Below are 14,784 nucleotides of genomic sequence, written 5' to 3' on the forward strand. Positions count from 1 at the left end.
GCGTATCTTCTGTTCCGGAAAAAATCTTTTCGGAGGCTTTATTCCGTTTGGACTCCGTTTAATATTCTCATCTGTAAAGGGTAAAAAACACAAAAAAACAGGAACTGGCACTTGGCACTGAGTTAATAAGTTAGTCTCAAAAAAGATATAAAAGGCATACAAAACATCCAAAGTTTTACAAGATAATAGCATGGAACCATCAAAAATTATAGATACGTTGGAGACGTATCAAGCATCCCCAAGCTTAACTCCTGCTCGTCCTCGAGTAGGGAAGTGATAAAGACTGAATTTTTGATGTGGAATGCTACCTAGCATATTTGTCCTTTGTAACTTCTTTTATGTGACATGAATGTTCAGAATCGTAAGATTCAAAACAATAGTTTTCTATTGACATGAAAACAATAATACTTCAAGCAAACTAGCAAGGTAATCACGAACTTTCGACATAACAAGGCCAAAGAAAATTATCCCTACAAAATCATATAGTCTGGCTATGCTCCATCATCCCCACACAACGAATTTAAATCATGCACAACCCCGGTATTGGCCAAGTAATTGTTTTCGCACTCTTACTTTCTCAAACCTTTTTCAACTCTCACGCAATACATGAGCGTGAGCCATGGATATAGCACTATAGGTGGAATAGAGTGTGGTGGAGTTTGTGAAACAAAAAGGAGGAGATGGTCACATCAACTCGGCGTATCAAAGGGCTATGGAGTTGCCCACTAAAAGATATCAATGTGAAAGAGTAGGGATTACCATGCAATGGATGCACTTAGAGCTATAAGTATGTGGAAGCTCAAAAGAAGAACTAGTGGGTGTGCATCCAACTTGCTTTCTCACGAAGACCTAGGGCAATTTTGAGGAAGCCCATCATTGGGATATACAAGCCAAGTTATATAATGAAGATTCCCACTAGTATATGGTGGTGACAAAACAAGAGACTCTCGATCATGAAGAACATGGTGCTATTATGAAGCACAAGTGTGGAAAAAGATAGTAGCATTGTCCCTTCTCTTTTTTTATTATTGTTTGGGCTCTTTGGCCTGTTTACATATTTCTCTCTCTCTTTTTATGTGGGCAGCTTTGGCCTCTTTTTTTTTATTTCCTCACATGGGACAATGCTCTAATAATGATGGTCATCACACTTTTATGTACTCACAGCTCAATGCTTAGAACGATGATGACTCTTCTAGGACATGCCTCCGACAGTGTACCGGGATGTGCAACGATCAAGCTTGGCGTATGACGTTGAAACATCTCGCTAGCTATCTTACGATCATGCAATGGCAATATGAAAGTGACGGCACATGTCATGAGACGGAACGGTGGGAGTTGCATGGCAATATATCTCGGAATGGCTATGAAAATGCCATAATAGGTAGGTATGGTGGCTGTTTTGAGGAAGGTATATGGTGGGTTTGTGCACCGATGAAAGTTGTGCGACACTAGAGAGGCTAGCAATGGTGGAAGGTGAAAGTGCATCTATACCATGGACTCACATTAGTCATGAAGAACTCACATACTTATTGCGAAAGTTTTTATTAGTAATCAAAACAAAGTGCTAAACGCATACTCCTAGGGGAAGGGTTGGTAGGTGTTAACCATCGCACGATCCCGACCGCAACACAAAGGATGACAATCAATAAATCAATTATGCTCCGACTTCCTAACATAGCGGTTCACCATACGTGCATGTTACGAGAATCACTAACTTCAACACAAGTATTTCTAGATTCACAACACCCTACTAACATGACTCTTAATATTACCAAATCCATGTCTCAAAACTAATTGAGAGGAATCAAACTTCTCTTTCTAATCAATGCACAAGAATATGGAAGTTCTATTGTATCCTCTTTGGGTGCCTATCATCTTTGGGACTACTTTCATATCACAAGCCAACTACCAAGTTACTCAGAGAGAGCACTCTCAAAAAGATATAGGTGAAGATCGAGAGTTCCTATTTCTCCAAAATATGACACTGCCGTGCTCTAAAAGATCTAAGTGAAGCACTTAGAGCGAAATTATTTAGCTCAAAAGATATAAGTGAAGCACATGTGAGCTAAATTGCCTAACTCAAAAGATATAAGCGAAGCTCAATGAGTATTCTAGCAAATTCACGATGTGTGCATGTCTCTCTCAAAAGGTGTGCAACAAGGATGATTGTGACACAACAAAAAAGAAAAGACTCCTATAATACACGACGCTCCAAGCAAAACACATATCATGTGGTGAATAAAAATATAGCTCCAAGTGATGTTACCGATGGATTGAAGACGAAAGAGGGGATGCCTTCCCGGGGCATCCCCAAGCTTAGGATTTTTGGTGTGCTTGAATTTGGATTGGTATGCCTTGAGCATACCCAAGCTTGAGCTCTTTCGACTCTTTATCTCATTGTCCATGAGAACATCACCCAAAACCTGAAAACTTCACAACACAAAACTTAAACAGAAACTCGTGATATCATTAGCACAAGAAAACAAACTACCACCTCTTTAGGTACTGTAGCAAACTTGATTTCTATTTATATTGGTGTTAGATTATTGTATTCTCACTTTTCCATGACTAGTACCCCCCCCCCTCGCGATACTATCCATAGTTTCATCAAAATAAGCAATCAACACAACAAAAACAGAATCTGTCAAAAACAAACCAGTCTGTAGCAATCTGTATACTTGGTATACTTCTATTATCTCAAAAATTCTGAAACATTACGACAGTTTGGGAAATTTGCATATCAACCAGTAGCAAAAAGAATCAACTCAAAAGCTCTTTCTGGATAAAAATGAAAAATAATTTCGTGAACGAAAAGTTTCTGTCTTTTTCCAGCATGATCAAACAACCATCACCAAACTAGTCATAAAGGTTTTACTTGGCTCAAACACAAAAAGAAACATAAAAAACACAATCATAACAGAATTACGATGGTGTGGACGCAACAAAATAGAAAGCAAAAAGCAAAGATAAATTCATTGGGTTGCCTCCCAACAAGCGCTATTGTTTAACGCCCTTAGCTAGGCATAAGGCGATAGAATCACGTATCGTCGTCTTGGTACTCAAACCATAAGTAGCCCTCATCATGGATTCATAAGGAAATCTTATTTTATTTCTAGGAAAGTTTCCCATGCCCTTCTTTAATGGAAATTGAAATCTAATATTCCCTTCCTTCATGTCGATGACAGCACCAATAGTCCTTAGGAAAGGTCTACCAAGAATGCTAGGACATGTAGGATTGCAATCAATATCAAGCACAATGAAATCTACGGGTACAAAGTTCCTATTTGCAATAATAAGAACATCATTTATCCTTCCCATAGGTTTCTTAACAGTATAATCCGCAAGATGCAAATTAAGAGAGCACTCTTCAATCTCATTAAAGCCTAGAACATCACATAAAGACTTTCGAATTGCGGAAACACTAGCACCCAAATCACACAAAGAATTGCATTCATAGTTTTTGATCTTGATTTTGATAGTAGGTTCCCACTCATCATGAAGTTTTCTAGGAATAGAAACTTCCAATTCAAGTGTCTCTTCAAGAGATTTCATCATAGCATCGACGATATGATCGGTAAAGGCCTTGTTTTGGCTATAAGCGTGTGGAGAGTTTAGCATGGAGTGCATCAAGGAAATACATTCAATCAAAGAGAAACTATCATAATTGAATTCCTTGAAATCCAAAGTAGTAGTTTCATTACTACTCAAAGTTTAGATATCCTTTGCTCCACTTTCAACGCTTTTAGCATCAAGATAGATAGACTCCGAATCATTGGGGCGTTTTTCAACCAAGGTGGATTCATATCCAGCCCCATCATCATTAGGTTTGACACAAGAAAACAAGGATTCAATGGGAGTCACACCAAGCACTTTAAGATCTTCGTGATTCTCATCACGAGAACACGCCTTTTTAAGCCATTCATGTCTAGCACGAATTTGAGCGGTTCTTTCTTTACTCTCATTCATGGAAACACGCATAGCTTTCAAAGTTTCATCCATATTGATCTTGGGAGGAGCACATCTAACTTTGAAAGCATCAATACCAAGAGACATTCTATCAACGCTCCTAGCCAAATCATCAATTTTGAGTAGTTTTTCTTCTATGGACGCAGTGAAAATCTTTTGAGAGTTGATAAACTCTTTAATATTACTCTCCAGATCACAGGGTAATTTATTGTAATTTCCATGAGTATTGTTGTAGGAGTTGCCAAAGGTATTAGAGGGATTACTAGGAAAAGGCCTAGGAATATAGTTTCCTCTAAAACCATTGTTGTTGCCAAAATTATTCCTACCAACAAAATTAACATCCAAGCTCTCATTGCTACTATCAATCAAGGAAGACAAAGGCATATCGTTTCGACCTAAAGGAGCACCTTTACTAGCAAACAATTTCATTAACTCATCCATCTTAGCACTCAACGAGTTAATTTCTTCTATAGCGTGTACTTTTTTACTAGTAGGTGACCTTTCAGTGTGCCACTGAGAATAGTTTGTCATGATATTGTCTAGGAGTTTTGTGGCTTCTCCTAATGTGATTTCCATGAAAGTTCCACCGGAGGCGGAGTCCAAGATATTTCTAGAAGCAAAATTCAAACCAGCGTAGAAAATTTTTATAATCATCCAAAGACTCAAGCCATGAGCGGGACAATTTCTAATCATCAATTTCATTCTCTCCCAAGATTGTGCAACATGTTCATGATCTAGTTGCTTAAAATTCATGATATCATTACGGAGAGAGATAATCTTAGCTGGTGGGAAATACTTGGATATATAAGCATCTTTGCACTTGTTCCAAGAATCAATACTATTTTTGGGCAAAGATGAAAACCAAGTTTTTGCTCGATCTCGCAATGAGAACGGAAATAGCTTCAATTTAATCACATCATTATCCACATCTTTATTCTTTTGCATATCGCATAACTCAATGAAGGTATTAAGATGGGATGCGGCATCTTCACTAGGAAGGTCGGAGAATTGCTCTTTCATAACAAGATTCAACAAAGCAACATTGATTTCATATGATTCCGCACTAGTGGCGGGAGCAACCGGAGTACTAATAAAATCATTATTATTAGTATTCGAGAAGTCATAAAGTTTGGTGTTTTCAGTCATGGTGACTTCACCAAGCAGACAAGCACACAAGCGAACAGAAAGCAAGCGAAAGAAAAGGGCGAACGAAAAAGGCAAATATTTTTGTAAATTTTTGTTTTTCAGAAGTGGGGGAGAGGAAAACGAGAGGCAAAAAAGTAAATGGAAGAGATGAGTTTGCGACACTTACTTGGATAAGCTTCACTTGATACTCCCCGGCAACGGCGCCAGAAATTATTCTTGCTACCTCTTGAGCTTGCGTTGGTTTTTTCCCTTGAAGAGGAAAGCGTGATGCAGCATAGTAGCAGTAAGTATTTCCCTCAGTTTGAGAACCAAGGTATCAATCCAGTAGGAGCATCAAGATGAGGCACCTATGTACCTGCGCAAAAACAACAAACTTGCACCCAACGCTACAAAGGGGTTGTCAATCCCTTCACGATTGATTGCAAGGTGAGATCTGAAGGCGGAAAGTGCAACAAAGTAAAAGTGTAGGGCTGAAAATATGATGTGAAGTAGACCCCGGGGCCATGGTGTTCACTAGAGGCTTCTCTCAACATAGCAAATATTACGGTGGGTGAACGAATTACTGTCGAGCAATTGATAGAACTGCGCAAAGTCATTACGATATCTAAGGCAATGATCATACATATAGGCATCACGTTTGAGACAAGTAGACCGATACTTTCTGCATCTACTACTATTACTCCACACAGCGACCGATATCCAGCATGCATCTAGTGTATTGAGTTCATGACAAACAGAGTAACACCTTAAGCAAGATGACATGATATAGAGGGATAAATTCATGCAATAGATATAAACCCCCATCTTTTTACCCTTGATGGCAACAACACGATGCGTGCCTCTCTGCCCCTTTTGTCAGTGGATGAGGTCACCGCACGGTATGAACCCAAAACCAAGCACTTATCCCATTGCAAGAATCATAGATCAAGTTGGCCAAACAAAACCCACAACTCGAACAGAATTACAAGGATATGAAATCATGCATATAAGAGATCAGAAGAAACTCAAATATGATTCATAGATAATCTGATCATAAATCCACAATTTATAGGATATCGACAAACACACCACAAAAGAAGATTACATCGGATAGATCTCCATGAAAATCATGGAGAACTTTGTATTGAAGATCCAAGAGAGAGAAGAAGCCATCTACCTACTAGCTATGGACCCGAAGGTCTATGGTGAACTACTCACGCATCATCGGAGAGGCAATTGTGTTGATGAAGAAGCCCTCCGTATCCGCATCCCCCCTCCGGCAAGGCACCAGAACGTGCCCCAGATGGGATCTTGCGGAGACAGAAGCTTGCGGCGGCGGAAAAGTATTTTCGTGGATCTCTCCCGTTGTTTTGGATTTTTCGGGGATTTATAGGCGGAAGAAGTAGGGCAGGGGAGCCACAGGGGGCCCACAAGCCTGCTAGGCGCGCCCCAGGCCGCGCCTAGGGGGCTTGTGGCCTCCCCTGGTGTCCTCTACCTTGGTTCTCAAGCTTCGTGTGTATCTTCTGTTCCGGAAAAAATCTTTTCGGAGGTTTTATTTCGTTTGGACTCCGTTTAATATTCTCCTCTGAAAAGGGTCAAAAACACGGAAAAACAGGAACTCGCACTTGGCACTGAGTTAATAAGTTAGTCTCAAAAAAGATATAAAAGGCATACAAAACATCCAAAGTTTGACAAGATAATAGCATGGAACCATCAAAAATTATAGATACGCTGGAGACGTATCAAGGAGTCCTAATCCAATCCTACCAGGAGTAGGATTCCTCCTCTCCACTTGGAACCCCTTTCCACCTTTGGGTTTCTTTCCTTCTCAAACCTCGTGGACCTTAGTGGGAGCTTAGGCCAGCCACTAGGGGCTGGTTTGTCTCCTCCCATAGCCCATGAGGCCCCTCGGGGCGTGACAACCCTCCCGGTGGTCCCCGGTACCCTCCCAACACTCTCGATACACTAACGATGAGCCCGAAACTTTTCCGGTGACCAAAACAGGACTTCCTATATATCAATCTTTACCTCCGGACCATTTCGAGCTCCTCGTGACCTCAGGATCTCATCCGGGACTCCGAACAACTTTCGGTTACCAACACCTATAACTCAACTATACCAAAACATCGCCATACCTAGTTCAATCTCGTTACCGGCAAGTCTCTTTACTCGTTTCGTAATACAATATCACGTAACTAACTCCTTAGTCACATTGCTTGCAAGGCTTGTTGTGATGTTGTATTACCGAGTGGGCCCCGAGATACCTCTCCGTCACACGGAGTGACAAATCCCAGTCTTGATCCATGCCAACCCAACAGAAAAGTTTGGAGATACCTGTAGAGCACATTTATAGTCACCCAGTAATGTTGCGACGTTTGATACACACAAGGTATTCCTCCGGTGTCCGGGAGTTGCATGATCTCATGGTCATAGGAACAGATACATTGACATGCAGAAAACAGTAGCAATAAACTGACACGATCATATGCTACGTTTATAGTTTGGGTCTTGTCCATCACATCATTCTCCTAATGATGTGATCCCGTTATCAAGTGACAACACTTGCCTATGGCCAGGAAACCTTGACCATCTTCGATCAACGAGCTAGTCAACTAGAGGCTCACTAGGGACAGTGTGTTGTCTATGTATCCACACATGTGTTTGAGTTTCCAATTAATACAATTCTAGCATGGATAATAAACAATTATCATGAACAAGGAAATATAATAATAACCAATTTATTATTGCCGCTAGGGCATATTTCCAACAAAGTTCATATCTACCGGAGAACATAAGATGAAATTGATATAGGTAGCAAAACCTCCTCAAATCTATTTGTTCTGATCAATCTATTGATCTATTCCTATAAGTGTCACAAACATACCTAGAGTTTGTACTAGAATAACACCTATGATACACATCAATCAACCGTAATGTTTCCTAGATACTCCAATGTCACCTCAAGTATTTGTGGGTTAATTATTCGACATGCATCAAACAATTTCAGATTCATCATATTCAATCCAACACAAAGAACTTCAAAGAGTACCCCAAGATTTCTATCAAAGAAAGTAGGATAAGAACATGTATCAACCCATATGCATAGATTACCCCATTGTCGCCACGGGAATCCACAACTTGAGTACCAAAACATATATCAAGTGAGTCAATAGAATACCCCATTGTCACCACGGGTATACACATGCAAGACATACATCAAGTGATCTCAAATCCAATATTCAATCCGACATACTAAAGTCTCAAAGGGAAAGATGCAATTCATCACATCAAGATGGCAAGGGACAAACACCATATGATCCAACTATATTAACAAAGCCCATGATACATCAAGATCGGAACATCTCCAGAACATGAGAGAGAGAGATCAAACACATAGCTACTAGTACATACCCTTAGCCCGGGGTGAACTACTCCCTCTTCGTCACGGAGACCACTGGGATGATGGTGATGGCCTCTCGTGATGATTGCCCCCTACGGCAGGGTGCTGGAACCGGGCTCCGGATAAGTTTTCTTAGGTATGCAGGCTTGCGGCGGTGGAGCAGAAGTTCTAGTTTATTTCTGAGGGGTTTTGTATTTATATAATTTTGCAGCGTTGCAATCACGCTAAACGGAGCCACGAGGTGGTCCCAAGCAATTCGGGTACGCCCAGGGGTGGTCGCACCCTCTTGTCTTAGCACTAACAGGTGGCCCTCCTCCGATGGTTCTTTGCTCCAGTATTTCTTATTTTTTCAGAAAAAAACATCAAAAAGTTTTGGGCGATTTTGATAACTTTTAATTTTTGCACAAAAACAACACCACGATAATTTTGCCGAAAACAACGTTAGTCCGAGTTAGTTCGAATTAAATTATACAAAGTGCAGCAAAACCATATAAAATATTGTAAATATAGGTAAATATGGCATGAATACTTCATAATGTATCGATACGTTGGAGACATATCATCAGTTCCTTACATCCCCTTGTCTTAGAGGGCATGATCTTAATTTTGGAATCATTGTGGTTCTTCATAGTAAAGATAAATTGCAGCAAGTAATTGACTCCCAACTGAACTTAATAAATAGAACTATGCTCCGAGACAATGACGCCAGAAAATAATCTTGATGACCCACAAGTATAGGGGATCGCAAAAGTCTTAGGGTAGTATTTCACCCAAATCATGATTTGACAGAAGGGGAGCCAACAAATATTTATAAGCCTTAGTTGTTGAGTTGTCAATTCAACCACACCTTAGAGATAACTTCCTTGCATCAATTTATTAGTAGCACAATAATATGATAGCAGCGGTGAAACATTAATAGTAGCAATAGTAACAAGTTTGTAAGGCAGCAACAAGTGCAATAGTAGTTGTTGTAACGGAAATAATAGCAGAAAATCACAGACAAGGAGTAGTGATGGGGTTTTCACATGAGATTCAATATGCACCGGTCATAATCTAGAGCGATACAAACTAGCTCCAATTCATCAATCATATGTAGGCTCCATATATAGTCATACATTCTTGCGATAAAAAAATTCATAACATCTTTTGTCGTACCCTCTCATTGCAGCGGGGTCATGATGAAAACTAAGGGTAATTAAGGGGTTCCTTTAATAGAGTACCCAGAACAAAGCGTTAACACATACGAAATACATGAACTCCTCAAATTACACTCATCCCCGTAGAGTATCCCAACTGTTGTCACTTTGTGGTCTTGGGTTTAGAACCATAGTAGGTGCATACATAAGATTGAGAACTCAAATGTATATCCATGAAAACATAATAGGTTTAAATCTAAAATCATGGCACTCGGGTCCTAGTCACAACCATTAAGCATAGAAAAGTCACAGAAACATCAATCTCAGAACATAGTGGATACTAGGGATCAAGCCCTAACAAATGTAACAACGATTACATAAGAAATCTCATCCAAACCACATCTATCTCCAATATGCCTACAATGGACTACTCACACATGTATGTGATCATCATGAAATTGTTGATGGAGAAGGGTTGGTGACGACGATGGTGACGAATCCTTCTCCGTGAAGCCAGAAATGGGCTCTAGATTAGGGCTCTCATGCAAAGAACGGGAGGTGGCGAAGACTATTACTGTAAAACGTGATGAAACTTTTCTATGATATTTTTCAAGGCGGATGTGAATTTAAAGTGTCAGAATCAGGCCAAGGCTGTGGTCAAGGGGGCACATGGACATGTGGCGTGACCTAGGGGTGATCGCGCCCCTGTCCATGTGGCCCCATGGTGGCTCCTCTACGGTACTTCTTCGTTCGAGTATTTTTATATATTCTTAAATCTCCAAAAAGATCCATATAATGTCGAACACTTTTATTTCTGCACAGAAACAACATCATGGCAGTTCTGCTTAATACAACATTGGTCCTGATTAGTTTCACTCAAACCATGCAAATTAGAGGCCAAAACAAGAGCAAAAATATTTGAAAACGTAGATATGTTGGAGAAGTATCAGAGGGATTTGGGGTCGGTGATGGCAACACTATGGGTTGGGGACGACAAAGGAGCTACGGTTGCGAAAGAGCTAGGGAAGGGGCGGCGCAAACGTGGAAGAAGAGAGAAAGGAAAAGGCTGGTCAGGCTAGGTTGGGGATGATTTAGGATGGGTCCGGCCCATCGGATCCGACGTGATGGACGCGTCTCGGTGTCCTCATATCCGGTCCACATATGAGTTGGGTTTGAGGGCTGCCGAACAACCCCGAATGTTTGGTCTAGCTTTGGGGGCTCCAGTTGGGTGGCAATTTTCGGTCTGGACGATGATCGGGCTATCCATCCGAACGTTTGGGGAGGGCTTGAGGAGTCCAGTTGTATATGCTCTGCCTTTTCTTTTCCCCTTGTCTGAATTTGTGCTTTGTTTCTTGGGTTTAGAATTCACAATGTTAATTAACTGAATATAAGTTCAGCTAGGGCAAATGATCACCGAACATAAAAATATACGAAGTTCCACATGATAAAATTCGACTATTTCCCTCATATTTCTTTCTTGCATGTATGCTGCGTATTAATGATTCCATTAAATGAAAAGAAAAATTGACTTGTAAAGTACTCCCTTTATACCAAAATAATTGTAGTTGGAGAGAACTCGTATTAATGATCCCGCTAAACGAAAAGAAAAATTGACTTGAAAAGTACTCCCTTTGACGAACTAGTCCTAGTTCTTCGCGACTACAATTATTTTGATACGGAGGGAGTACGTGTAATTTGATTGTGTGGCCTTGTATAAGGGAATGGAGGGAGTGACTCAAAATGTCTTGTCTAATAGCAAAACGATACTGTATGGCTAATATACTTATAAACATGTAAAAAATATGAAATATGAGGTTACCTAACAAAGTTCCATCGAAATGCATGACCATTTGCGCCGTGTGTATTCTGTGTAGGATAAAAGATTGTCATGTTTTTCTTTATAAAATGTACTTTTAGAATGTCCCACTCCCATAAGTTGTTCTTATATTTGTTAAAACTTCAGCGCACAAGTAATAAGCTGAGTAAAGGTTCAAACAATTAACGTGAGAATACAGCTGCGTACTACTAGACACTTGAAAGCAGTCCGTCCAACCATTTACACAAACTAGTAAAACACACACTACGAGGCAGATGATTCAAAAGCACCATCGGCTTGTTTCTACATCAAAAGCCTTACTGCAGGGATATACACAAAATATTCAGGATCCAAAACACCAAGACAGTGACTTGAACTACTGAACATGGCACAGCTGCATCTGTTACAGCTCCCAGTAGTATCTGGGATCGTCCATGGAGTAGGTCGGCACAGGCGAGTCAGGGGACGACGGGAGCGAGTAGTCCTCCCAGTAGTTCTCACCGTAGTCATCATTGTCCATCGCTACATTGTCCATCGCTGCCCCGTTGCGGAGAGCCTGAGCCTCCAATTCATAGAGATCAGGTAGCTCGGTCACTTCACCTTCGTCCTCTTCAATGATATCAAGTTCTGGGCAATGAACATGAGGCCATCCTCCTGGCAGCCGGACATGTTTGATTTTAGCACAGCGAGCTTGGAGTTCAGCATTAACTTGGAGGTGACCGCATTCTCTAAGGTCGAGGAACTCGAGGTGGGGGCAGCCTTCAAGGATGGCGTACACCCCTTTTTTAGTCAGGCCGTAGCCTGCCATCTGAAGGAGCCGCAGCTCGTGCAAGCTCTCTGCTATGGCAAAGGCCTCCTCATTGTGTCTCGCCTCCCAGACCTCATAAGGCTCCTCCTCCTCCTCCTCTTCCTCCTCGTCGCTTTGCTGTTGTTCCATCCTTATCTCATGCTCTATTGAATCTGAATCGTACCACGGCAAACAGACTCTTAGACGCTTCAGCCCTGGGCGTGCTGCACCAATCCCCTTGAAAAAGTCCCATGTCAGCTTCTGACCAGAGTACTCTATCTCTTCTAGCATTGGACATTTAGCTGCAAGCTTAATTACTACGTCCTCATCATCCCAAAAGTAACAGGCGCCGATGAGCCGAATGCTCTTCAATGAGTTGCATCTGCAGAGACAAGTATGAAAGTAGACAGGATATCACATGAACCGAGCAAAATCAGACAAGTACAGTAAGACTACATAACAAGTTTAAACAGTAAACATATTTTCCCCTTAAAGGGGAGTGGTTTGGAGACATCTACCGTATGATAAATATCAAATGAGTTTCACATTTGGCAAAAGTGACCTGTCGTAAATAACATATAACGATGTACCATAAATATCTAACAAGAGTCAGTACCTCAAGACAAATTATTTAGCCATAAGCGACCTGTCCTAAATATGTTTTCCCTAATTGTTGACAAAATATAACCATACAGAAAGCATTCGGTCTGTCCTTTGAACTCCATGAATACAGAGTAAGAGACCAAATGCTGAAATTCAAGAATGGGAATTTAGGACACAAAGAACAAGTACCTGCTTGCAATGTAATTCAGGAGTTCACTAGCGACAAACTTCTGAACCAAGAACGATTCCATCCGTCCATCAGAGCGGTCTATAGCCACCTTTGCCATTTGGCACATGACGTTTTCCGGCTTGGAAAAAACCAACTTGTGGCGTGTCATGTCCACGAAACGCCACAGCTCAGGGGACTTGGCTGCCACCAACCATGAGTGGCACACAAGTCCGGCGCCCATCAGGATCTCAATGGTCCCAAGCTTCATGAAGATTGCAGAAAGCGCATCGAGTGGGAGCTCAGACCAATCCCTGACATCAGACACAGGCAAGGGTTTTGGCTCCACCTTCATCGTGCAAGGTAGCTCCTAAAAAACAAGGTGTCATTGCAGAGATCACAAGGATGCCTAACGTGAGCTTGAAATTTGCAAGATGAGACAGCTTTAACACAAGATAGACAAGGTTAAGATCCACAAGGAAACCTATGGCCGATCAAATGGCTTAGACTGAAGCAACAATCAGATAATTATCTGAGTACGAAATGCTATTTAAAAAATTTATTTGGGGAGGGTGTAGCGAAGCAAAGCTCGGCTTGTTTAGGGGGCAAGAAAGTTCTGCAGAACAACCACCCAATTTGGTGCCAAAAGCAGTGCCTCAAGGTGAACTCTTATTTAAGCTTTGCAATCGATGATAAGCCAATCAGACCAAGTTAGCAAATCAATCTACCATTATCATCTCAGAATCCACCTAATTATGATTTACCCAAACATCCATCAAACCAGTATACGCACCACTCTGTTCTTGTGGGGGTAGGCCTGAAACCCCTGCTTCGCCATTTCGGTCAGCAGGTCGTCGCCGGCCATGGCCTCCCGCTTCGCCCTCTTGGATCTGTCGCCCCTCGCCCTGCAAAGCACCGACCCGTCAGCCGCCGAAACCAAAGGGCAAAGGCCGTTCAAGCCAAACGGAGATCTAAGGGCTGCGGGGACAAACTCGGAGACTAGCTCCTGAACGGCCTCCTCGTCGATCTCCCCGTTGGGCGGGGTAGCCTTCCTCGTGATGCGCCTGATATCGGCGACGGGCAGGAACGCGCCCCGCTCCTCCCTGCTGCCGCCGGCCGTGGGGCTGCCGCTAATGCGGCGCCCCCCGTCGCCGGAGGGGCTCGACATGCCCTCACGCCGCCTCCGCAAGGGAACTATAGGTCAACCAGATCGGAACCCCAAACCCTTGGAACGAGAAGCGAGCGTAGGTGATACCTTGGGAGTCGAGAGACGGAGAGCAGTTTGAAACTAGAACTAGAAGTTGGCGTTCGCCCGAGGGAAGAGCGAGGTGGCCAAAAGGAGCGGAGGCGGCCCATACCTGACCAAACGGGCCGGCCCGGCAGAATCGTGTCTGGCACGGCACGGCACGCCTAGGCCTGATTACTAAACGGATGTGTCATGCCGGTCCGCGTGTCAGGCTATCAGGCCCAAGCACGGCACGCTGCCTAAACGAGCCGGCCCGCGGTACGCTAGGCCCACGGAACGCCGGCCGATTTGATTGAAAAAAAAACGTCTGTTCCCGCCCCTCTCCCTCCCAGATCCCGTCCAGATCCCGCCCTTTCCCCGTTTCCCGCCCGGAGCCCCCGCTCCCACCGTCCCCACAGTCCCACGTGTCGTGCCGCACGCCCCGACGCCCGCACGGCCGCTCCCCCTGCTCCCCCATCGCTCCCCAATCGTGCTGGGCCGTGCCAGCACGCGGGCTCGGGGTGGCAGCCCGAGCACGGCCCACGTAGCCCATGCCGGGC

At 42.8% G+C, this 14,784-nt stretch overlaps 1 protein-coding gene across 1 annotated transcript; it reads right to left on the minus strand.

Moving 5' to 3' along the window:
* Positions 1-11,601: 11,601 nt before the first annotated feature.
* Positions 11,602-14,293, minus strand: LOC123440666 (putative F-box/LRR-repeat protein 23). The gene is made up of 4 exons (XM_045117226.1): positions 13,992-14,293; positions 13,793-13,904; positions 13,023-13,369; positions 11,602-12,612 (listed from the first exon to the last, which is right to left on the minus strand). The coding sequence occupies exons 1-4, from the start codon at positions 14,165-14,167 to the stop codon at positions 11,847-11,849; spliced, it is 1,401 nt and encodes a 466-aa protein (XP_044973161.1). The 5' UTR covers positions 14,168-14,293; the 3' UTR covers positions 11,602-11,846.
* Positions 14,294-14,784: the final 491 nt, after the last annotated feature.

The sequence above is a fragment of the Hordeum vulgare genome, chromosome 3H (assembly GCF_904849725.1).
Source record: "Hordeum vulgare subsp. vulgare chromosome 3H, MorexV3_pseudomolecules_assembly, whole genome shotgun sequence".
In the NCBI taxonomy this organism is placed as follows: Eukaryota; Viridiplantae; Streptophyta; class Magnoliopsida; order Poales; family Poaceae; genus Hordeum; species Hordeum vulgare.